General features: G+C 63.5%; 1 protein-coding gene across 1 annotated transcript in view; it reads left to right on the top strand.

Moving 5' to 3' along the window:
- The window catches only part of PLXNB2 (plexin B2), a 29,651-nt gene extending 7,672 nt beyond the window's left edge, over nucleotides 1-21,979 (top strand). The window contains 36 exon segments of the mRNA XM_040637760.1: nucleotides 8,424-9,351; nucleotides 9,353-9,514; nucleotides 9,877-10,059; nucleotides 10,146-10,274; nucleotides 11,102-11,202; nucleotides 11,301-11,427; nucleotides 11,780-11,933; nucleotides 12,474-12,588; nucleotides 12,669-12,777; nucleotides 12,859-12,960; nucleotides 13,470-13,562; nucleotides 13,816-13,897; nucleotides 13,979-14,139; nucleotides 14,247-14,395; nucleotides 14,552-14,660; nucleotides 14,763-14,899; nucleotides 15,031-15,201; nucleotides 15,554-15,683; nucleotides 15,801-16,028; nucleotides 16,148-16,324; nucleotides 16,456-16,595; nucleotides 16,693-16,793; nucleotides 16,966-17,195; nucleotides 17,312-17,493; nucleotides 17,788-17,854; nucleotides 18,002-18,148; nucleotides 18,619-18,775; nucleotides 18,908-19,008; nucleotides 19,095-19,179; nucleotides 19,323-19,477; nucleotides 19,572-19,732; nucleotides 19,809-19,956; nucleotides 20,269-20,333; nucleotides 20,527-20,602; nucleotides 20,921-20,995; nucleotides 21,073-21,979. Of these exon segments, the coding sequence (XP_040493694.1) occupies nucleotides 8,437-9,351; nucleotides 9,353-9,514; nucleotides 9,877-10,059; nucleotides 10,146-10,274; nucleotides 11,102-11,202; nucleotides 11,301-11,427; nucleotides 11,780-11,933; nucleotides 12,474-12,588; nucleotides 12,669-12,777; nucleotides 12,859-12,960; nucleotides 13,470-13,562; nucleotides 13,816-13,897; nucleotides 13,979-14,139; nucleotides 14,247-14,395; nucleotides 14,552-14,660; nucleotides 14,763-14,899; nucleotides 15,031-15,201; nucleotides 15,554-15,683; nucleotides 15,801-16,028; nucleotides 16,148-16,324; nucleotides 16,456-16,595; nucleotides 16,693-16,793; nucleotides 16,966-17,195; nucleotides 17,312-17,493; nucleotides 17,788-17,854; nucleotides 18,002-18,148; nucleotides 18,619-18,775; nucleotides 18,908-19,008; nucleotides 19,095-19,179; nucleotides 19,323-19,477; nucleotides 19,572-19,732; nucleotides 19,809-19,956; nucleotides 20,269-20,333; nucleotides 20,527-20,602; nucleotides 20,921-20,995; nucleotides 21,073-21,177 (5,529 nt within the window). The 5' untranslated portion in view covers nucleotides 8,424-8,436 and the 3' untranslated portion in view covers nucleotides 21,178-21,979.
- The last annotated feature ends 1,616 nt before the right edge of the window (nucleotides 21,980-23,595 follow it).

The raw sequence follows: 23,595 nt of genomic DNA, 5'->3' as shown, positions 1-23,595 counted from the left end.
GCCGGCGCGTCCTGGGTCCCGGGTGAGGCTCGCGCGACGCCCACGTGCTCCCCTCCCAGGGTGCGCGCGGGGCGCGGGGCCGTTCCCAGGTGATCATCCCGCGCGCCCCGGGGAGCCCGGCGGGGACGCGGCCCGGGCGGTTCCCCACCCCCCACCCACAGCCGTAGTCTGACGCGGGTCACCAGGCGGGCGGGGCCGGGCGCGCAGGACCGCGGAGGTCCCGGGGGCGCGCTGGGCGCCCACCCCTCCCGGGCAGGTACCCACCCCCCCATCCGCGCCCCTCCCTCGCGCTTGTTTTGAAAACAGCCGAGGCTCCGATTTGCCGGCGATTTGCCGGCGTTTCGGCCTGTTTTGTTTCCTCTGATTTGTTTAACGCTCCCCGCTAATTGCAGATTTGCATTTTCGTCGGGAGAGTTGAGGCCTGGTCCCCTGGCTGCCAGCTGCCCGGCGGGGGAGGGGCGACTCCCTGGTTTCTCACGTGGCGCCTTGCCGCCCGGAGGCTGGCTCCCCGCCCGACCGGGGGTTCCTAGAGCCGTCCACACGGTGCCAGGACACCCCCCGCGGTCCCGGGGGGCGGTGGGCTGTATCCCCACCTGGCCCTGAACCTCCCCCCGAATCCTCCCTTTCTCTGGGTCTGCGTGTGCCTGAGCCCTCATCCTGGTCTCCGGGCAGCCCTAACCCTAATCCCAGCCCCATCCGGGTTCCTCGCAAGCTGGCTGGCCTGGCCAGGGGCAGCCCCCAAACTGGACCCTCCCTCCCCTGGGCCTGGGGTTGTTTTGATTCCAGCGTCAAGAAATGGGTCGTCTGTGTTTACTAGAGAACAGTGGCCTGGAGAGAACCCCGGCTCTGGCCGCTACCCCAGACAGAGCCTTCCCTCAGGTGGGGCCGAGGGCTCGGAGGGGAAACCACAGGGCCCAGCTCTGGAGCCTGGTCTGGAGTGAGGACTCTGCCCTTCCTCTTTACTTACCTTCTTTTGAGCTTTTTTGGGGTGGGAGGGTGCAGAACCTGCCCGTTCAAGGGGCCCGTTGTCTGTGGCTTAGGGGAACACAGAACCTCTGGGGAGCCACAGGGACCCATCTGGCAAGGGACTGCTTCCTGCTCCGGCCGAGGGGTGGGGGAGAGGCCCAGGCTCCCCGGCAGTGCCCGTCTCCAGCAGCTCTCTGGCTGGGGGAGGAAATAGTGCCACGTGTGAGGCTTGGGGCTCCGCAGTAGGGGCACCCGTGTGTTCAGCCCCTGCATTTGTTTTTTTGTTTTTTTTATTTTTATTTTTTTAAGATTTTTTATTTATTTATTCGACAGAGATAGAGACAGCCAGCGAGAGAGGGAACACAAGCAGGGGGAGTGGGAGAGGAAGAAGCAGGCTCCTAGCGGAAGAGCCTGATGTGGGGCTCGATCCCATAACGCTGGGATCACGCCCTGAGCCGAAGGCAGACGCTTAACCACTGTGCCACCCAGGCGCCCCTCAGCCCCTCCATTTGTGATGCCGCTGGCTTCCTGGTTCCCTGGGCTCAGGCCCGCAGGTGCCCATCCGGCCAGCTCCTGTGTTCAGATTTGCTCGAGGCAGGCCCGTCAGTGAAGACCGTAGACCATAGAGGGTGAGTGCCTGTCCTGCAGGGCCAGCTCAGGTGTGTATCTGGAGGTTCTGAGGGATGGGTCGTTTTCTGGGCAAGGTGTGGGGCAGAGCAAAAGCAGAGACATCTCAGAGTCGCCCAGAGTACCACCGCCGCTGTAGGCACAGCCATAGGATTTCCACACGTGGATCTGCTTACAGGTCATGGCAGTTCACTGAGATCCATGTTGCAATTACCCCCATTTTACATGGGGAAACTGAGGCACGGTGTAGCTTTGTAAATAACCCACATGCCCAAGATAGAAATCGACAGAGAGCTGGTGTTTGAATCCAAAAGTCTGGCTCCAGGGGCGCCTGGCTGGCTCAGTCGGTGGAACGTGCAACTCTTGATCTCAGGGTTGTGAGTTCAAGTCCCACCTCAGGTGTAGAGAGAACTTAAAAACAAACTCTTAAACAAAAACAAAACACAGAAGTCTGGTTCCAGAGTCGTGCCCGCGAGGCTCTTGCGTGTGGCCGTGTTGGGTGTGTGCCTCCTTCTGAGGGAAGTGGGAGTGACCTTCCTGAGAGGCGAGAAAGCCTGCAGGTTGGGGGAAGGATGGGCAAGATGGGGGAAGCTGGGGGCAGGATTAGGTGGTTGAGAGAGGCATCCTTGAGTTAGGAAACTAGCGCCAGGACGCGGTGGCTGAGGAAGGGAGAGGTCCAGGGTTCATTCTGCGGGAAGTTCTAGCTGGAGGAGACTGATGCTGGGAGAAGTCAGTGGGCTGCCTCTGCGAGGGTCTGAGAGCAGGACCCAGCGTGGTCAGTGGGTCACTCAGGACAGGTCCCTGGAGGGGGGGGGTGTGCCTGTGGCGTCTGGGCGGGTGAGGGTGTGTAGGCTCAGGAGGAGGGTGTCCCCGGGAAGAGGCCAGCCTGCCTCGCTTTGCCTGCAGCGGACAGACAGACACACACCCCCTCTGCCTGGGGGCTGGGGATTCAAAGGCAAGCCCTGGGTTGAAGTTCAGAGGCGAGATGGAGGTTGGGCAGCAGGCATAGGGGCACGCGGAGGCTGGCATGCTGTCCTTCAGGTGGGTGGTCTGCGTGAACTGTTCAGTCCGTGTGCTGTGTGGACCCCGGTGCGGTTTCCACAGCTTCCAGGCCAGGCTAGCCCCCTCTTTCTCAAGAGACTGCATCATACTGACGGCCAGTGGTTTGGCCCCTGAATTTGCCTGTGGAGTGGCCCTTGCTCCTTTCACAAAGGTTGCGTTCAGTGCCTTTGGCAAAAGGACACCCCTCATCCCTGCTCCCAGAGCCCTGAGCCCCTCGGACTGTGCTCACATGCCCGCTGCCCTGCCCTCCTTGCCCCAGCTGGTCTCGCTTGGATCTGCCGTAGGTCCTGTCCTGGGTCTTGCTCTCCAGGAATGCATGTTAGATAGAGTGTGCTGCACGGGGCACTGTGGGATGGGGGTGGGGAGGAGAGTGTGGGAGGCACAGTGGTGAGGGGCGGGGGGCAGCCAGTCTGGGAGCCAAAGGGGAGGTCAGGAGTGGCTGACCCTTGGATGTGGAGAGTGGCTGGGATTGGCCGGGAACCATGGTTGACTACAGGAAGCCATATCCTAAAGCAGAATGGAGCTGAGGGGGTTGAGGGGAGGCAGTCATTATCATTAGGTATAAACCCCTTTTTATTTAAACAATGTGTGAATATTTCTTCGTCACAATTTTTCCAAAAATTGGTAAATCAAGTTATTTTGCTATCTCAGTCCCCTCCTCCCTGCCCCCAGGCTTTACAACTATTTTCAGTTTGAAAGGAAGCTTCTGGAACTTTTCAGCAATTAAACTGATGTCCACACACACACCCCTGGAGACACATGGGATCCTGTTCCGCGGCCATTCCTGATATATCTAGGCTCCGCGGGACTCAGCAGGGACCACCCCCCTGCGTGGGCCTGGTTGGGTTTTTTTTTTTTTTGAGGGGGGTCCTCTGGTTGGATGCTGGCGGTTGCTACATTTTCATCGTAATAAACCATGACAAGAAGTATCCTTGCAAGGTCTCCCCCAACGACAGACGTGGGTATTTATGGGAGACGATAGGCTACAATAGGTAGTGTTACTGAGTGCTACAATGTAACAGGTCTCCTGAGGCTTTTTTGAATGAATCATTTAGTCCTTAACAAACTCCTGGGGGAGTTCACCAGGACTGTCTCCATTTTACAGATGGGGAAGTGAGGCAAAGAGAAGTAACTTGCCCAAGGTCACACAGCTAGTAAGTAGAATTTGGGGGTCATGGGTATGCTTATTTTTCAGAAAGCAATTTATATTTCGATCAAATATATGTACCTAGTTTAAGAAAGGCCAATGGTACCAGCAGACTTACAATGAAAGGGAGCTATTCCTCGCCCCTTTCTCCCCAGGCCTTTCTGAGCAGAGAGAGGGGTGTGTCGGGCTTATATTCTGGAAAGACCAGTGGGTGTGTGTGTGTCGGGGTGCTGGACTAAGGGACCTGGAGGCTGCTGTCTGAGGGAGGGGCTGTGAGGGAGGGTTAGGGTGGAGGAGGCAGAGGAGGCCGGGGGTCTCCTTTGGATGGCAAAGGCCAGCTGGGATCCCTTGAGCTGCTCCCCGCCCCCCAGACATGGAGCAGAGGAGAGAGGTGGAGGCAGGCCAGGCTTGTGGTGAGACCACTCTCCTTTGCTTCCTAGAGAATCTCGATGCTGGCCCAGAGCAGAGACTGAGCTGGACTACTGGAGCCTCGGTGAGTGGAGGCTGGGCCCCACCTGGGGAAGGCAGTGGGGGGCGACAGCCTCACAGACAGTGGGGCTGGAGGTGCCTTCCGCTGGCTGTGGGTGGTGACCTTGAGGCTCTGGTCTGTCTGGGCCCAGTACGCACAAACCAAGTGCCCTGGGACACATGGGGGGCTCAGTCAGTTAAGCCTCTGACTCTTGATTTCGGCTCAGGTCATGATCTCAGGGTCGCGAGACTGAGCCCTGTGTCAGGCTCTGCTTGAGATTCTCCCTCTCCCTCTGCCCCCCAAGCGGGTGTGCACGCACATGCGTGCTCTCTCTCTCTCTCAAATAAATAAATCTTTAAGGAAAACCCAAACAAACCCAAGTGTCCTGTCCATGGGGGCCACTGCTAGCCAGTCCCCCTGCCTCCTGCCCCCAGTTCTCTGAGACCGGCTTTCCTTGGGAGGGGGGGCTCCACGGCGAGGCTGGCAGGAGAGCTGGATTCTGGAACACGAGGACTGGGAATTTGGGCTTGGGGGAGGAGTGCTTGTCCAGACATTTTCTGGGCCAGCAACAGGCTGGAGTTTGTGCAACTTTTTGGAAGTGCACCTCCAGACTTCAGCCAGGAAGAAGGCCGTCTGATGCCCTTGAGGAAATCCCCGCCAGCCCCGGTGAGCCAGGGGTCCTAGGGCTGCTTTCAAAACAGGAAGCGCCAGTTCCAGAAACACTAGGAACACTAGCGGCAGGAAGCTTTGCTGGCTGTGCCTGGCGCCTGTCGGCACAGTGACTTGCTCTCCCTGGTCAGGTGGGTCACCCTTTGCTCAGGGACCTGGCCAGGCAGGTCACCTGAGGCTTTGTTTATCCAGGAAGGGGGGGAGGGTGGCAGGCTGCTGCCTCTGGAGTGTGACCCAAGTCCCTCCTGCCACCCTGGATGACTTGGGCTCAGCCTGGGTGGGGGGGTGAGTTTGCGACACTGGGACTGAAGTCTCCCTTTGCACATCACCCAGAGGGGTCCTGGGGCAGGAGCGTGGGTGGTGGACGGCACATGGTATTTGGGCTGGTTTTAATGCCGGTGGCAGGCTCTGGTCCAGCTCTCCTTGATGACATACACAGCACCGGAGGGGCAGATGTGTACCAGACCTGAGGGGCTCTGGGGCAGAGGGCAAGGCTGAGGGAGGGTCCAGGACAAGCTTTTTCAGAACAGGAGTGCCCCAAGAGTTCCCCCACTTGGTCAGCTGTGTCTTCAAGCCCTGGCCCCGCTTGCAGACCAGCAGAGGGGCCCTGGCCTCCTTGGGTCCACGTGGGGCGATCCCGGCCGCTGCCGGGGTGGCCTGGGCTCCGGCCCCGCCCCCGTGCCCCGTCCCCGCCCGCCTGCACTCCCTCCCTGGGCCCCGGGAACATTCCATTCATTCCGCGCTCCAGCAGGCGGGTGGGAGCGAGAGGGGCCGGGGTCGCGGCGGCGACGCGGGGACGCGGGTGAGCGGGGCCGGTGGGGGAGGGCCAGCCTGGGCACGAGGCCGAGGGGCCAGGAGGCCCACCCCCGCCCCCACCCCCTTCGCCCTCGCCGGCGCCGGCGCCGCAGAGTGGACTTTGGGCCCCGGCGCAGCGCTAAACGCGGGGGCGGGGGATGGGCGAGGGGGCGGGTCCTGCGGCTCTTTCCTTCCCGGGGAGGGACGGGGGAGGGACCACGGCAGTGACTGTGCCCGCGGGTGCCCGAGCGGCCAGGGCCTGGTTGGTCTGGTTCTGCGCAGTCTCAGACTCAGGGACAGCCCGGCTCCGCGCCTGGGGATCCCCCAGAGGAGAGGAGTCTGGCGGTGGGACCCCTACCATTCAGTGGGATGTCCTGAAAGGCTTGTGAAGTCTCCCTGTCTCTGACTAAAGCCGTGATCATCTCCCCAGCCTGGTGACCCCGCTCAGAGGTCACCCTGGCGCGCCTCCTACCGTCCTGCTTTGGGCTACCTTCACTTCACCCTGGTACTGCCCAGCCTTCTGCCCCCGGCAGTGAGGGGCTCCTTACCAGGTCCCTGCTGTCTCCCCTTCTGGACATCCTCCGGCTGACCTGTGGGTGGCTCCTTTTACAGTGGCTAGTGAGGAGTGACCTGAGGGGGCCGGGGCCAGGCAAGAACTTTGCTCTGCAGTACAGGGTGAGGGTTCTCTGCAGGCGCAGCTGCTGCCCCACTGAGTGGGGCATCTTCCCCAGCCCCTGCGTCTTGCCCGTGCCAGAGCCCTGCAGGGATTCTGAGGTAGAGAGGGCTTCGTCAGTTGGTTGCTTCTCAGTTATACTTCCTCCAGAGGTTTGAGGGAGGTCGTGGATTCTTAGAACAGAGAGATGCCGGCAGGCGGTGGGGGGTGGGGGTTGAAAAGAGCCACAGCCGGGGCAGGGGCTTCCTCGTGGCCCCGGCAAAGAAGGAAGTCAGCCTGATGGAAGAATCACAGGTTCCAAAAGAAAAGCCAACTCATTCCAGTAAACACAGCGTTGCCCAGAGCCAGTGCTCCAAAGAACTGTCTCCTCTGGCCAAGGAGCAGCGCAGATGCTCTCCTGCCTTCCTGGACGATGTGGACAGGACAGGGGGCAGGTCAGGATGCTGACAGGGTCATAGAAAAGTCATTGTTTCTCGAGGGAATAAGCGCATACTCGGGGAGGTGGTGTTTAAGGAGGCCACAAAGGGCGGGCCAGCGCTCTGCGAGTGCAGTGTGGGCTGTACTGGGGTCGGGCCCCTCATTCCCTTCTGCCATCTGGGTCTGCTCCCACTCAGGCATAGGGCAATGCCGGACGTCCCAAATGTCACGCCAGACGCAGGTGTCCTCCGGGAGGATTACGGTGGCTGCAAGGATGAGCACTCATGCACGCCTCTGGAGAGGGCAGTTTGTGGGGTGCCAGCAGAGGATGGTATAGGGGGTTCTGACCAGGACAGAGCAGGGTCACCAGGGTGGGAGGCTTGGGACGGCCCCAAGAAGGAAGAGGCCTAGAGGCAGAACGGCCCGAGTTTCCCCGAGATCCCTGTGTCCCTGCGTTGGGGAGGGAGAACCGCATATGCTCTGGGTCCTCTGATTTGGGGACACGGTCTCCCCTTGGCTTTAGCAGCTCATCCCTTACACATGGACACATGAGTGGGCCTGCACAGGTGCAGGATGTGCTCAGACACTTGTACACCGGCTCGGCCCTCCCCAGCCTTGCAGGCAGCACCCCTGTAGACTCGAGGCTCTCCCCCTCTCAGGGAGTCGGTGCATCCTGGAAACTCCTCCCAGGGTCCTGCCTCCTGCGAGCCTACACCCGAGTGTCCGCCCTGGGGAGAGCAGAGGCAGGGTGGTGCATTGTTGCTGGCCCCCTGCTGGTTCACGGGGCGGGGCCGCTGGAGGTCAGGGGAGGTGGATGGGGACGCAGGGCTGGACTGTGGCCCGGGTGGCTCTGGCGGGCAAATGTAAGCAAATGTGTGCCAGGGGCACCTGGCTGGCTCAGTCAGAAGAGTGTGCAGCTCTTGATCTCGGGGTTGTGAGTTAAGCCCCATGTGGGGTGTAGAGATTACTTAAAAAAAATAAGTGTGTGCTTTCACTACTCCACACCGCCGGTTCCCCCTTTCCATTGGTTTCCTCGCTCGCACCGTGTGCGGAGAGTCAGGTGTGGAACAGGTGTGTGGTCAGCTGTTTGCATGTCCAGGGCCTGTGCCCTGTCAGCCCGGGCTTGTGCTCTGGCGCTTATGGAGCCCTGGGCTCATAAGGTGTGGGGAGGACACATGCGTGACTGCCTGGAACACTGGAGGAGACACTCCGTTGCCTTGGAGGTGCCCTGCAGGTGCTTTGAGAGCCCGGAGGTGAGGTCAGGGCAGAGTCCTCAGGGGCAGCCACACCCATGCCCGTTGCACTCAGTGGTGGTGGCCGGCCCGTGGTCATTAGGTTGGGCTGTAGGTTGAACCTCTTGAGAAGGGCTGGGAGTCGGTCTCCTTGGACAGGGGGAGGACAGGTGGGTCTGGGCAGACCTGCAGGAAGGCAGAGAAGGGGCCGGGCACTCCTGGTGCATCCTGTGTGGCCCTGACCCTCACTGGCCTGTGTTCTGTTTTTTTGGGCGGGGTCTGGAGAGGCCCTTGAGGGGGGGTTGCTTCCTCTGCACGGGCGGCTCCTCCAAGCTGGATCTCCCTGACCCTTCTTTCTTCCCGCAGGGTGCCAGGGGCCATGGCTCTGCAGCTCTGGGCCCTGACCCTCCTAGGCCTGGCGGGCACAGGTGCAGGCCTGCGGCCCCGAAAGCTGGACATCTTCCGCAGCGACACGGAGCTGAACCACCTGGTCGTGGACGAGGCGTCGGGCGTGGTGTACCTGGGGGCGGTGAATGCACTCTACCAGCTGAGTGCGGACCTGCAGCTGGAGCAGCAGGCGGCCACGGGCCCGGCCCTGGACAACAAGAAGTGCACACCGCCCATCGAGCCGAGCCAGTGCCACGAGGCTGTGCCGACCGACAACGTCAACCAGCTCCTGGTGCTCGACCCGCCCGGAAAGCGCCTCGTCGAGTGCGGCAGCCTCTTCAAGGGCATCTGCGCCCTGCGTGCTCTGAGCAACATCTCCACGCGCCTCTTCTACGAGGACGGGAGCGGCGAGAAGTCCTTTGTGGCCAGCAACGATGAGAGCGTGACCACGGTGGGGCTGGTGAGCGCCACGAGCCCCGGTGGCGAAAGGGTTCTGTTCGTGGGCAAAGGCAACGGGCCCCACGACAACGGCATCATCGTGAGCACCCGCCTGCTGGACCGGGCTGAGGGCAGGGAGGCCTTCGAGGCCTACACGGACCACGCCACCTACAAGGCCGGATACCTGTCCACCAACACGCAGCAGTTCGTGGCTGCCTTTGAGGACGGCCTGTATGTGTTCTTCGTCTTCAACCAGCAGGACAAGCACCCGCCCCGTAACCGCACGCTCCTGGCCCGCATGTGCAAGCAAGACCCCTTCTACTACTCCTACCTGGAGATGGACCTGGAGTGCCGCGACCCCAGCGACCCCCAGGCCCCTGCCTTCGGCACCTGCTTGGCGGCCTCTGTGGCTGTGCTGAGCTCCAGCAGGGTGCTGTATGCCGTCTTCAGCAAGGATGGCCGGAGTGGTGAATNGGGGACCCCGTGCGGGCCTCTGCCTGTTCCCGCTGGACGAGGTCCATGCCAAGATGGAGGCCAACCGCAATGCCTGCTACACGGGCACCCGGGAGGCGGGCCGCGACGCCTTCTACAAGCCCTTCCACGGTGACATCCAGTGTGGCGGCCACGGCCTGGTACGTGGCCTCAGCACCTTGTCCCACAGGCTGGGCCCACATGCCTCCGTGTGGGTCTGCGTGTTGCCGCTGCATGGGGCTGTGTCCCTGACCCCTCAGCTCGTGAGGGCCCGCTGAGGGGGCTGCGTAGGAGATGTCACTGTGGTCGGGTCCCGCGTGTGGGCACTGCTTCCTCCAGGGGTCTGCTCGGTGGCAGGCCCATGCTGGGTGTCGGGCGTGCCACAGTGCCTACTTGGACGGTGTCCTGATTCCGTGGCCCTTGGTCCTGGGGACAAGGTGGGGGCGATGAGTGCTGGGAGCTCCGTGGGGAGGCCGTCCAGAGCACGGGGATCTGTGCCCAGAGCTGACACCACGATCCACAGGGCGCCAGTGAGAGCTTCCCGTGTGGCTCTGAGCACCTGCCTTACCCGCTGGGCAGCAGAGACGGACTCACCACTACGGCCGTGCTGCAGCGTGGCGGCCTGAACCTGACAGCCGTGACGGTGACCGCTGAGAATGGCCACACCGTCGCCTTCCTGGGCACCTCCGATGGCCGGGTCCTCAAGGTGAGGCCTGGGGCTGGGGTAGGGCGGCTCCCAGGGGGCTCTCCGCGCAGGACCCCCACATCACGCGCCTGCCCTGGTGCCCACAGGTGTACCTTGCCCCGGATGGCAGCTCCTCGGAGTACGGCTCCATCCTCGTGGAGATCAACAAGAGAATCAGGCGGGACCTGGTGCTGTCCCCGGACCTGGCCAGTCTGTACGCCATGACCCAGGACAAGGTGGGCCTGTGGAGCCCCTGCAGAAGGGGCCGCAGTGGTCCAGGCCACTGTGAGAGGCCTGGAGAGGTGCGGAGGAGGACAGCAAGAGTTCCGGTGGCATCTTGATCCTGTGTCTTTCTAGTGCCTTCCTTGGGTCTGACACTCGTTTTTGTGGTCCTGCCCCAGTCCCATTCTGGCGGGAGGGATCCCGTGCAGCCCTGTGAGCTCAGACAGTGTGGGACGTGGGCGAGGCCCTCACTTTATTGGGGGCCTGGTATGAGAGCCCTTCAAGGTGGTCTTGGGAGTACCCAGGTCGGCCAGGTGCCTCTCTCGGGGAGTGGGGCTCAAGGGCCTGAGCTGGCATGGGGAGCCACCACAGCCAGAACCCCCATGGTTTTCTGGGGTTCTACATTATCCCGGGCCGGCTATAGCCACAGGGCAGGCCCATTCAGAGTCTGGAGGGCAGCTGCTCCTGGACCCTTGCCTGTAAGCCTCGTGTTGCTCTCAGGCTTTTTTTTTTTTTTTTTTTTTTAAGATTTTATTTATTTATTCGACAGAGATAGAGACAGCCAGCGAGAGAGGGAACACAAGCAGGGGGAGTGGGAGAGGAAGAAGCAGGCTCCTAGCGGAGGAGCCTGATGTGGGGCTCGATCCCATAACACCGGGATCACGCCCTGAGCCAAAGGCAGACGCTTAACCGCTCTGCCACCCAGGCGCCCCTGCTATCAGGCTTTTAAGGCTCAGATATAAATGTGGGATCAAGCCTGTGACTCCCCAGGACTATCCGGGGCCCGAGAGGCAGGTCCTTGTGGCTGCCATCGTCCCACTCACCGTCCTGTTGCTCTCAGGTGTTCCGGTTTCCCGTGCAGGACTGTCTGAGCTATCCCACCTGCGAACAGTGCCACAGCTCACAGGACCCCTACTGCGGCTGGTGCGTCGTTGAGGGACGGTGAGTGCCTGGGACTCCAGGGGTCTCGGCCCTGTCCCGGGGGGCCTGGGGGTATGGCTGACTGGTGCCAGGACTGAGGCCACCCCCTGCCCCTGTAGATGCACCAGGAGGGCCGAGTGCTCACGGGCTGAGGAAAGCGGCCACTGGCTGTGGAGCCGGGACGAGTCCTGTGTAGCCATCACCGGGGCCCAGCCCCAGAACATGAGCCGACGGGCCCAGGGGGAGGTGCGTGGTGGGGGGGCGGGCAGGGGCCGGGTGTTGGGCAGAGGTGGGGCTCCTGCTGGCCTGGGGATCTTGGGTCGATGAGGAGACCCGTGGCGTCTTCTCTCTCTCTGGCCTGGGTTCTGGTGCTGAGCCTGAGAACGGGGAGCCTTTCCTTTGTCGGGTTCCCCTGGCCCTTGCGACCTGGGGAAGCGCCCTTCCAGAGTTGCTGGGGTACCCGCAAAGGGTCCTGTTCCCAGTGCGATGGAGTCTTTTTCGAGGGGTCAGCTCGTGCGCACACAGCGGTGCCGGGAGCAGGACAGCGGGCAGGTGCCCCGCGCAGAGGTCCTGGTGTGAGCTGCGCACCTTTCACCAGGTGCAGCTGACTGTCAGCCCGCTCCCAGCCCTGAGCGAGGAAGATGAACTGCTGTGCCTCTTCGGTGACTCGCCGGCACACCCTGCCCGTGTGGAGGGGGACGCCGTCATCTGCAACTCCCCACGCACCATTCCTAACACACCGCCAGGCCAGGGTGAGGCCCCACGCGGCTGCTGCATGGGCCCCTACGGTCCCAGGGGTGTGGGCCGCGGCGGAGACAGCACCTGCGCGGGCGGATCGAGATGGAGGCCCACAGGCGGCTCTGATTCGGGCCCCCTGAGCCCTGGGTGCGGGGGCCACGTCCTGCTGCAGCCACGGGGTGGCTGGCTTTGGGCTTCGCTGTCCAGCTGCCCAGCCCTGTCCAGCTCGACTGTGGTCAGGAGGGTGGCTTGATGGTGAGGGCAGGGCTGGCAGGTGCTCTGCCCCAGACGCTGAGGAACCATGACCCTCAGTGCCTGTAGGGACAGAGAGGGTCCGGGAGCACAGAGCGGGGAGCCAGCACTGAGCGCTAGCGGGCCCAGCTGAGCCCAGTGCAGGTCACAGACCAGGGGTGTCCACCCTGGGCCCGTGGAGCTAGAGTGGGCGAGGATTTGGCTCCGGAGGCCCGGTGCCCCCCCGCCCTGCCCCCACCACGTCAGCCTTGCCCAGTGCGCTGAGGCCCCTGCCTGATGCTGTGCCGATCTCCTGTCTGCAGACCACGTGGCTGTGAACATTCAGCTGGTCTTCCGACGTGGCAGCATCTCCCTCACCTCCCACCTGTACCCCTTCTATGACTGCCGGGAGGCCATGAGCCTGGCAGAGAACCTGCCGTGAGTGTCTTGCTGGCCCACTGTGCCCACTGCCCAGCGCCTGCTGTGGCCGCCGCATTCTTCACCACCCTGTCCTGCAGGTGCATCTCCTGTGCAAGCAACCGCTGGACCTGCCAGTGGGACCTGCGCTACCACGAGTGTCGGGAGGCCTCCCCCAACCCGGAGGATGGCATCGTCCGCGCCCACATGGTGAGGGGCTGTGAGCACCGTGCGGGAGCTGGGCTGTCTGGCCGTGGCCGGGCAGCCCTTGACCAGCCTTCTTCTCTCCAGGAGGACAGCTGCCCCCAGTTCCTGAACCCCAGCCCACTGGTCATCCCCATGAACCACGAGACGGACGTCACCTTCCAGGGCAAGAACCTGGACACAGTGAAGGTAGCAGGGGCTTGTGGGGTGCTGGCGTGGGGGTAGGGCCTGCCCAATGCAGATATGCCTGGGGGTAGGGCCGGCAGGGGCCACAGGGGTGGTGCAGTGTCCACGGGGCTCGTTCAGGGCCATTTTCCTGCAAAACTCAAGTCCAAGTGCCTGGGGCGCTTTCAAGCTTCCCCTGGCTCGGGACCCAGCACATGGGGGAGGTGCTCCGCATATATTTGGGGCCAGAAGGCAGCAAAGAGGCCAGTGGAATGTGGGGGCATTGGAATGGGCTTTGAGAACACAGGCAGAGAGCAGGGGACAAGCAGGTTGAGTGGCTGGGCAGCTGGGATGCTACTTGGTGAGGCGGGAGCAGGGCCATGCTCCGGGGTTGACCGTGACGGGTATGTCTGGGAGCGGCCGGTGATCGGTTGGGATGGGAGTGCCGACCGATGGGTGTGGGGCACAGAGAGGGTTCGGGGAGGGCAGGGTGGGAAGCCTGTCTGGGGTGTCCTGACCACACTGCCTTGCAGGGCTCCTCTTTGCACGTGGGCAGTGACCTGCTCAAGTTTGAGGAGCCGGTGAGCACACAGGAACCGGGAACCTTCTTCTTTCGAACCCCAAAGGTGCGGCTCGCAGGGCAGGCAGGCCAAGCTGCTGGATCCCGAGGAAGGGCCTTAGGGGCGGGGGTGGGGGTGCAGATGTCTGTGTGTCCTGCCGCCTTCCTGGAATCAAAGAGAGATCCTTCGTATGTCTGAGGCTCCCGCTTCCTGCCACCTGGAGGCCTCCCCCTGCTGCCCCTCGGCTGTGGGGGGGCTACATGGGCCAAACCCAAGGGTGGGATCAGGGAGTACAGTGTGTCTCTGGGTGTCCCCCCAGCTGTCCCATGACGCCAACGAGACACTGCCTTTGCACCTGTACGTCAAGTCCTATGACAAGAACGTCGACAGCAAGCTCCAAGGTGGGTGGGGCGGGCGGCGGGGGCTGGGTGGGGAGCAGGAAGCAGGGTGGCCCCGCTGACTGCCGGCCTCTTCCTCCACAGTTATCCTCTACAACTGCTCCTTTGGCCGTAGCGACTGCAGCCTGTGCCTGGCGGCTGACCCCGCGTACAAGTGCGTGTGGTGTGCGGGGCAGGGCAGGTGTGTGTACGAGGCGCTTTGCAGCAACACCACCTCCGAGTGCCCGCCGCCCGTTGTCACCAGGGTGAGCCCTTGTACCTGCCTGGCGGGGAGGGACTCCGGCCTGGCCACTGCCCCCCTGCACCCCCACCGGCCCAAGCCGCTGGGTCACCTGGACTCTGCCAATTCCAGATCCATCCCGAGACGGGCCCGCTGGGTGGCGGCATTCGAATCACCATCCTTGGGTCCAATTTGGGGGTCAGAGCAGAGGACGTCAGGAGCGTCACCGTGGCGGGCCAGAACTGCGTCTTTGAGCCGGAGCGCTATTCCGTGTCCACCCGGTGAGCGGACAGCTCGAAGCCTGGGTTCCATTGGCTGGGCTGGGGGGGGCCAGGTGACCAGGTGGATGGGGAAGAAGGGTGGGATCCAGGCAGTGTGGGTGCCCAGGACTTACACACCCACAGGTGAGCGTCCTACCTTGTGTGTTAATCACCCAGGATCGTGTGCGCTGTTGAGGCTGCCGAGGGGCCCATCACAGGGGGGGTCGTGGTGGACGTCAATGGGAAGCTGGGTCACTCACCACCCCACGTGCAGTTCACCTACCAGGTAAGGGCCTGGCCTCTCGACCCCTGAGGGCTGCATGCTGAGTGGGGTAGGGTGGGGTCTCCACGCCCCAGCCCTGATGTGAATGCGTCTGTGCTCTTCTAGCAACCCCAGCCCCTCAGCGTGGAACCCAAGCAGGGGCCACAGGCAGGCGGCACCACGCTGACCATCAATGGCACCCACCTGGACACAGGCTCTGAGGAAGATGTGCGGGTGACCCTCAATGACGTCCCTTGTAAAGTGTGGGTGTCACCTGCGGGCTGGGGCTCCCTGGCTGGAACCCTGAGTCTGCCCCGGGGGGGGGGGCAGTGGGACTCATTGACCCCCTGGCCTGGGGCTGGGGTCGACACTGACTTGCAACTCCCACCCCCAGGATGCAGTTTGGGGCGCAGCTCCAGTGTGTCACTGGCCCGCAGTCGGTTCTGGGGGAGCTGCCCCTGGAGATTTACTACGGGGGCTCCCGGGTCCCCAGCCCTGGTGTTATCTTCACCTACCGCGAGAATCCAGTGCTGCGGGCCTTCGAACCGCTGCGAAGCTTCGTCAGGTGTGGTGGCCTCCCCGTCCCCCCGGGGGCAGTGGTGCCAGCTCGGGGACCCCACACCACACCCACCCCCTTCCCCTACTTCCCAGGCGTTCTCTGCCTGTTAGGCTTGTGACGATGTAGGGCTGGTCCTCCAGAGCACTACACTGCACCCCCAGATCAGCTTCCTCCTGGAAACCCAGATGGGCGGCCCCCCCACTTCTGACAAGCGATGGCAATGCTCACAGTCCCATCTCAGAGCTGCATGGATCCCCAAGAGCGGAGTGGGGTCAGGGACTCAGGGCCCTCCCCCAGCCCCCAGAATTTGGCTTGCTGAGTCATGCCCACTCAGGCTCTGCCCACCCCCTGTCCCCAGTGGTGGCCGTAGCATCAACATCACGGGGCAGGGCTTCAGCCTGATCCAGAGATTCGCCATGGTAGTCATAGCAGAGCCCCTGCAGTCCTGGCGGCGGCGGCGGGAGGCCGGACCTCTGCAGCCCGTGACGGTCAGTGCTGGTGCCGGCAGGGGACACCCAGCTCCAACACGGCCCCCTCGGGAAGTGCGGCGGGAGGGGCAGGGCCTGTGCCCACGGCCTGATGGCCTGGCCTCGCTCGGCCTGCAGGTCGTGGGCACGGAGTATGTATTCTACAATGACTCCAAGGTCGTGTTCTCGTCCCCGGCGGTCCCCGAGGAGCCCGAGGCCTACAATCTCACGGCACTCATCCAGATGGACGGGCACCGGGCCCTGCTCAGGACCGAGGCCGGTGCCTTTGAATACGTGGCCGACCCCACCTTTGAGAACTTCACGGGGGGCGTCAAGAAGCAGGTCAACAAGCTCATCCATGCCCGGGTGAGGACTGGCCACAGCCCGGGGGGTCAGCAGGGGAGGCAGCGCGAGGTCTGGGCCAAGTCGGCCCCGGTGTCCCTGACTTCCCCCTGGCCCCTGATCTTGACCTGCCCCCACCGCAGGGTACCAATCTGAACAAGGCAATGACGCTTCACGAGGCCAAGGCCTTTGTGGGCGCTGAGCGCTGCGTCATGAAGACGCTGACCGAGACGGACCTGTACTGCGAGCCTCCGGAGGTTCAGCCCCCTCCAAAGCGGCGGCAGAAGCGGGACACGACCCATAACCTGCCTGAGTTCATTGTGCGTGTGGCCGCGTGGTGCAGGTTGAGCTGGGTGGGGGGGCTGCGGCTCTGCACCCCGGGGGAGTGTGCCAGGGCAGGCCAGGGGCGGTGAGCTCTCACCCGTCCTTGCTGAGCCCGCCCGCCTTGCAGGTGAAGTTTGGCTCCCGAGAGTGGGTGCTGGGCCGCGTGGAGTACGACACGCGGGTGAGCGACGTGCCCCTCAGCCTCATCCTGCCGCTGGTCATTGTGCCCATGGTGCTGGTCATCGCTGTGTCTGTCTACTGCTACTGGTGAGCCCCTCCCACACACCCAGCACGACACAAGAGACTCGGAGCCACCAGGCGGCCTGACCCAGGCCAGGCCCCGTTAACCTCCCTGTGCCCGCAGGAGGAAGAGCCAACAGGCAGAGCGTGAATACGAGAAGATCAAGTCCCAGCTGGAGGGCTTGGAGGAGAGCGTGCGCGACCGTTGCAAGAAGGAGTTCACAGGTAGGCTTGCCTGGCAGGGGCAGGCGGGATCCTCGGGCTGCCCAGACTCCGGGGTCCCCAAGGGCACCTCTTGGGGACTAGAACACTCGGGAGGACAGCCTTGAAAGAGGCTGCATCCGCAGAGGTGGGCGGGGTGGCCAGCGGTTCGTGGCTCACCCTGGCCTCCCCCCAGACCTGATGATCGAGATGGAGGACCAGACCAACGACGTGCACGAGGCGGGCATCCCCGTGCTGGACTACAAGACCTACACGGACCGCGTCTTCTTCCTGCCCTCCAAGGATGGCGACAAGGATGTGATGATCACGGGCAGGCTGGACATCCCTGAGTCGCGGCGTCCTGTGGTGGAACAGGCCCTGTACCAGTTCTCCAACCTGCTCAACAGCAAGTCCTTCCTGGTCACCGTGAGTGGGGCCGGGCCTGCGGGTGGGGGGGGGGTGGCGGGCAGGCAGAGCCTGGGCCGCAGGCGGGGAAACCAGGCCACGGTGCTCACGCGGTCTTTGGCTGGCGGCCCTCGCAGTTCATCCACACGCTGGAGAGCCAGCGCGAGTTCTCAGCCCGCGCCAAGGTCTACTTTGCGTCCCTGCTGACGGTGGCGCTGCACGGGAAGCTGGAGTATTACACGGACATCATGCGCACGCTCTTCCTGGAGCTCATGGAGCAGTACGTGGTGGCCAAGAACCCCAAGCTGATGCTGCGCAGGTGTGTGGGCGCCCCTGCCCGGGTGGCAGGGTGGGGCCGAGCAGGCCCATCCCGGGTTTGCAGGCAGATGTAGGTAGGGCGGAGGGGCGGCGGGACGGCGGGCGGGGCAGTCTCTGTTGATCCTCAGGCTGGGGTGGGGTGAAATGATGAGTCCAGCACGCGGTCACTCCGGGCTGTGTGTGTGCACTCTGACGGGGGCCCAGGGCCTGGATGGCAGTGCTGTGGGTGCGGGAGGAGCCAGCTGGGCCCGGGGGCACTGAGGGATCCCTCGGGTACCCCGTTGTGCTCCTGCAGGTCTGAGACAGTGGTAGAAAGGATGCTGTCCAACTGGATGTCCATCTGCTTGTACCAGTACCTCAAGGTGGGCTCCGGGCGGCCTGGCCGGGGGTGGGGAGGGTTGGGGTGCTCCCCTCGCCCTGCCCCCACACGTCCACCTGCCCGTGGAGCGCCTCCAGGTGGGTCCGGCAGAGTCAGTGCCGCCGTGGCTGAGATGCCCTTTGTTGTCCAGGATAGTGCGGGCGAGCCTCTGTATAAGCTTTTCAAGGCCATCAAGCATCAGGTGGAGAAGGGGCCAGTGGACGCTGTGCAGAAGAAGGCCAAATACACCCTCAACGACACGGGGCTGCTGGGGGATGACGTGGAGTACGCGCCCCTGGTGAGCCCTGGGCCGGGGGCTGGGGCGGGGCGTAGAGACTGCTCTCAGTGTTGCCAGGCTGTGGGCCAGCCTTGGTCCCAGAAGCTGGATGCTGTCCATGGACTCATGTGGGCCCAGCTGGGTTCAGCCAGCATCGCATGGGTGTCCTCGGTGTGTCCCGGGCACCTGGTCAGCTGCACCTCGGGGGCCCGGGCATCCACGTGTGTCTGAGCTCGTGTGCACAGGGGAGGCGGCGTGGGGCTCATGAAGCCCAGGGCTCAGCCGTTCCCTGAGCTACTCTCTCGTCTGTCCTGTTGAGCCCGGGCTTGGGACAGGGCCAGGCCAGGCCGCCCCGCGTGCTCTGGGGGCTCAGAGCCACCCCCACTGCGCCACCTGGGGGTGTGGCCGTGGGGGCCCGAGGCTGCTCCCGTATGGGTGGGCAGTGAGAGCGAGGCCCCCATGCTGGCTCTTCACCCTGTGTCCTCCGGCAGACGGTGAGCGTGATTGTCCAGGATGAAGGGGCCGACGCCGTCCCAGTCAAGGTCCTCAACTGCGACACCATCTCCCAGGTCAAGGAAAAGATCATTGACCAGGTGTACCGTACGCAGCCATGCTCCCGCTGGCCTAAGGCTGACAGCGTGGTCCTTGGTGAGCAGGGCCCCTGTGTTCCCTGGGGAGGGGTGCCCTCGGAGCCTGGCTGGGCAGGTGGGGTGGAGGGACAGCCAGAGGGAGATGGGTGCTGCGTGGCCGGGCTCCAGGTGTTGGGCTGTGTCCTTCCAGAGTGGCGTCCTGGGTCCACAGCCCAGATCCTGTCAGACCTGGACCTGACCTCTCAGCGGGAGGGCCGATGGAAACGCATCAACACCCTGATGCATTACAACGTGAGTGCTGACAGCTGGGCATGGGGAGGGCTGGGCTCCCCGCCTCAAGTGGGGGCGAGGCCCGCCCTCATGACCGCGTGCCCCAGGTCCGCGATGGAGCCACTCTCATCCTGTCCACGGTGGGAGTCTCCCAACAGCCAGAGGACAGCCAGCCGGACCTGCCTGGGGAGCGTGAGTCCATCCCCCACCCTTTTGCCTGTGCGGTGTGGGCTCTGGAGGTCCGTGTGGACCAGTGCCCGCCCTGTGCTGCCATGGCGGGGCGGGGGTTGCTGAGCTCTAGCCCTTGTCCTTCAGTGCCGCCCCCCCCACCGCAGGCCATGCCCTCCTGGAGGAGGAGAACCGTGTGTGGCACCTGGTGCGGCCGACGGACGAGGTGGACGAGGGCAGGTCCAAGCGGGGCAGCGTGAAGGAGAAGGAGCGCACCAAGGCCATCACGGAGATCTACTTGACCCGCCTGCTCTCGGTCAAGGTGGGCCGCAGGGTGCGTGGGCGCTCACCGCCGGGCCGGGCCGCACCGGGGCAGTGCCCGCCGGGCTGTGCTGAGCCCTCCCCCCACCCCGCAGGGCACGCTGCAGCAGTTCGTGGACAACTTCTTCCAGAGCGTGCTGGCGCCCGGGCACGCAGTGCCGCCGGCCGTGAAGTACTTCTTCGACTTCCTGGACGAGCAGGCGGAGAAGCACGACATTAAGGATGAGGACACCATCCACATCTGGAAGACCAACAGGTGGGGGCTCCCCCGTCCTGCCGCCCACCCCGCCCCGGGGCCTCAGCAGCCCCTCACCCCTGTCGCTCTGCCTCAGTTTACCACTGCGGTTCTGGGTGAACATCCTCAAGAACCCCCACTTCATCTTCGATGTGCACGTTCACGAGGTGGTGGACGCCTCCCTGTCAGTCATCGCGCAGACCTTCATGGACGCCTGCACGCGCACGGAGCACAAGCTGAGCCGCGTGAGTGCGCCCTGCCGGCGGGGAGGGACTGTGTGGCCTGGTGTCCGTGGCGGTGGGGGTGTGGCCGGGGGAAGCCAGGGCTGTGATGGGGTGAGGAGGTCCCTTTGGGGTGTGGGCTCAGGAGGGAGGCAGGTGGGAGGTCGAGGGCCGGGACAGAGCCTGGGACCCCCCCCCACCCTCGCTTCATGTGGCACCCACGGAATCGGAAGCCCCCTCCTGTCTGTGGCTAGACCGGCTCCCACTTGGGCCTCTGTCCCCCACGCACCTTCTTTTCTCTGTCCTGCGGGTGGGTGACCGGCTCTGTCCCCGCAGGACTCCCCCAGCAACAAGCTGCTCTATGCCAAGGAGATCTCCACGTACAAGAAGATGGTGGAGGAGTGAGTGCCCCCCTCGCCCAGCCAGACCCCGGGCGCCCACTCTCGACCCCACCCAGGGGCCCCTGGGTGGTTCCGGCCTGTGACTGGGAGGGGGCCCTGCTGGGCAGCTTCAGGTCCAGCCTCCGGGACCCGATGCCCCACCCCTCTCCTAGGGCCCCACCCCTGCCCTGACTGTACCCCCGCACCCCTGCAGTTATTACAAGGGGATCAGACAGACGGTGCAGGTCAGCGACCAGGACATGAACACACACTTGGCAGAGATCTCCCGGGTAAGAGGAGCTACGGGGCTGCACCAACTGACCCTACCCAGACGGAGCACCCCCACCATTCCTGCAAAGCCCCCTGCTGAGTGAGGCAGAGACGACTTGGGGCGGGGCGGGGGAAGCAGAAGGTGGGGGCAGGTGGACCGGCCCCCGCGTGTGACCGCTGTGCCCTGGGACAGGGTTTGTGAGTAGTGTGTCTGTGTGGATGGGGGAGTATGTCCATCTGTGGCCGTCCCCCGTCCCTCCGACATGTCTGGGACCCTTTCGTGTCTGCCCGCTCCTCTGCCCTGGGTCACACGCGCATCCCCGTCCCCACGCCTGCAGGCACACACAGACTCCCTCAACACCCTCGTGGCCCTGCACCAGCTCTACCAGTACACGCAGAAGTACTATGACGAGGTACAGGTGTCCCCCGGGGGAGGCAGCTCTTGGCGGTCCCCTTCCCTGGCCTGCAGTCTGACACGGCCCCCCCTCAGATCATCAACGCCCTGGAGGAGGATCCCGCCGCCCAGAAGATGCAGCTGGCCTTCCGCCTCCAGCAGATCGCGGCTGCGCTTGAGAACAAGGTCACAGACCTCTGACCTCTGCCGCCACGGTCTCTGGGCACAGGTGTGTGACACCCCGTGTCAGGCGTGGGGCGGCCCTGGAACTTGAGGCCCCAGTGGTGAGGCCCTTACCTTTCACCAGCAGAGGAAGAGCCCCCGGGCGTCCGCGTGTGGCTGCCCGCGGGAGCCCTCACCTCAGTGAGAGGAAGAGCCCCTGGGCGTCCGCGTGTGGCTCGGCGCCTGGCGTCTGTAGCCTCTTTCTCCTGAGCAATAGCGCCGGGTGCCCGCCAGCACCAGCCCCTCCAGTAGAACCAGCGTCAGATGTCTGTCACACCTCCGGAGTGATTCGCGAATGTGCCTTACGCCCCTGGCGCTGCACTGGGTCGCTGGGGGCCGTTGGGCCTCAGCTCCCCGTCCCTGAGCACCAGCAGCCGCCTCAGATCTCTGGGTTTGGCCTCTTCGGGTGGGGGGTGAGTTCCTGCAGCCCCCAGGGCCTAGCGCCCAGACTGTGTCTGTCTGCCCCACTGGGACGGGAGGAGTAAAGCGGTACGATGCCTTCCTGACCTCACCTGGCCTGCCCTGTGGGGCGCTGGCACTCTGGGTGGACTCCAAGCCATGGGCCCCACCTCTAAGGTCAAACTGGACGTCAGACGTCGAGGCCCAGGTGGCCAGAGGGACCGCAGCAGACAGGGGTCCTGGTTTGCGCCTGTCAGACAGGCTGTCCTGGAGGCCCAGGTCTGAGGGGTCCGAGCAGCTCTGCCAGGACCACCCTCACCCTCACCCCCACCCCCTTTTGTAAATCTTGTTAATTGTAAATCAAATACAGCTGTCTTTTTCACTCTGCTGGTTGGCTGGGTTCCTCCTGGGGCGGCTGCAGACTGGCTGTCCTTGCTTGCAGGCCTCCATTCCCAGGCCTCTCCTGCTTAAGATCTTCCTCTGTGGACACTGGCTCAGGTGGGCAGGTGGTTCCTCTGGACCACCAGCGTTGCAGTGGGGCAGGGGAATGAGCAGTGGAGTCCACGGCCTCCCTACCCTCCCTGCCCCAGGGCTGGGAGAGGAGGTTTGGAGCGTGGAGAGGTGCTGACGGTGATCCTGGAACAGATTGGCTCCAGACCGGGGGACTGGGAGGTGGCTGCGGGGGGAGGTGCCTGGGATTGGGTGGTTCAGGCGCCATCTGGTGGCGAGACATCCCCCGCCTGTCCTCCTTGGGCTGAGTGACTGGCCCTGCCCCCCCCTTGAGTTTACTGTCTGGACCTTGAGCTCTCAGGGACCGGTGTCCTCTTTTCTAACGGTGGGAGTACTTCACAGGCATGGTCCAGCCAGCGCACATTAAATCACTGCTGTGTGCAGACCCCACCAGACACCGGTGTGACTCTGGGAGAGAGGGCCCTGTGTCCCCCTGCTGTGGGGCCATTAGGGTCAGCTCCTTGGTCCCAAGAACAGCTCCAAGATGACTTAGGACATAAGTAAGGCTGAAGGGCCGTGTAATGGAGAGTGAGGGTAACTTTGCCGCTCCCTGAGGGAGGGGGTTGTCTGGGATTCTGGTGATGGAGGCAGGCTCCAGATCCGCGTGTTGCATGCAGGGCTGCAGCATTGAGATGTGCCACCCCACAGCCATCGGGCACGTGTACGTGTCCACACACACAGCAACGGCACGTCGGGCCTTCCTTCCATCGATTCACACTGTTCAGGGCCTGCCTGCAGAGAGCTCTTGTGCTCCAAGGACACCAGCCCAGCAGAAAGGGATGTGGTGGCTCCAGAACCAGGACACAGTGGTGATCCAGCCTCAGATACGGCTGGATCCAGGCGCTCACACATATTTAAGATTCCGCTTGTCTGAACTGCTTCCCAGCATGTGCTGCTACGTCCTCAGACAGCGGGGATGCTGTTGACAGCCAGCCCCAGACTGTCTCCTCCACTTGGGGCATCGTTGTGGCTGGGGATGGGTTAGGCCTTGATCATGACCCACTTGTGCACGGTGGCAGCCCCGCTCAAGGCACATGGAACAGGTGTGGATATCCCCCACAAGGAAGGGGTACTAGGCAACCAACTGACATCCCCCACCCCAGGGAACCCTAAATGACATGGCTATGACCTACACTCGGTTCCCCGAGACTCAGTTGTTCAGAAGCAGGGGGCACACAGTCTGCAAGCGCTAAGCTGCAGATGCCTGGGGCAGGGAGGCGGGAACATAGAGGCCTGGCTTCCAGACTGGACCTCCACAAGCCGCTCCTGCCGCCCCCCCAAACTGGACAGTCAGGCAAGAGCTGAGTCAGTGAGAACCCCCTTACATTTTGTGAAGCTTAGAGGAAGGACTGCAGGTCGAACAGATGGGGTTATCCCCCTTGGAGGACAGAAGTGTGAAGAGATCCAGGGGGGCTGTCCTTTCATGGGGCCAGTGAAGGGTAGAAATTGGGCACGCATGTTGGGGTGCAAGGCGGCGGGGGGGGGGGG

The sequence above is a fragment of the Ursus maritimus genome, unplaced genomic scaffold, assembly GCF_017311325.1.
Source record: "Ursus maritimus isolate PB19 unplaced genomic scaffold, ASM1731132v1 scaffold_21, whole genome shotgun sequence".
Lineage (NCBI taxonomy): Eukaryota > Metazoa > Chordata > Mammalia > Carnivora > Ursidae > Ursus > Ursus maritimus.
Note: the sequence above shows the minus strand (reverse complement) of the source record. Positions and strands in the feature narration are given on the sequence as shown.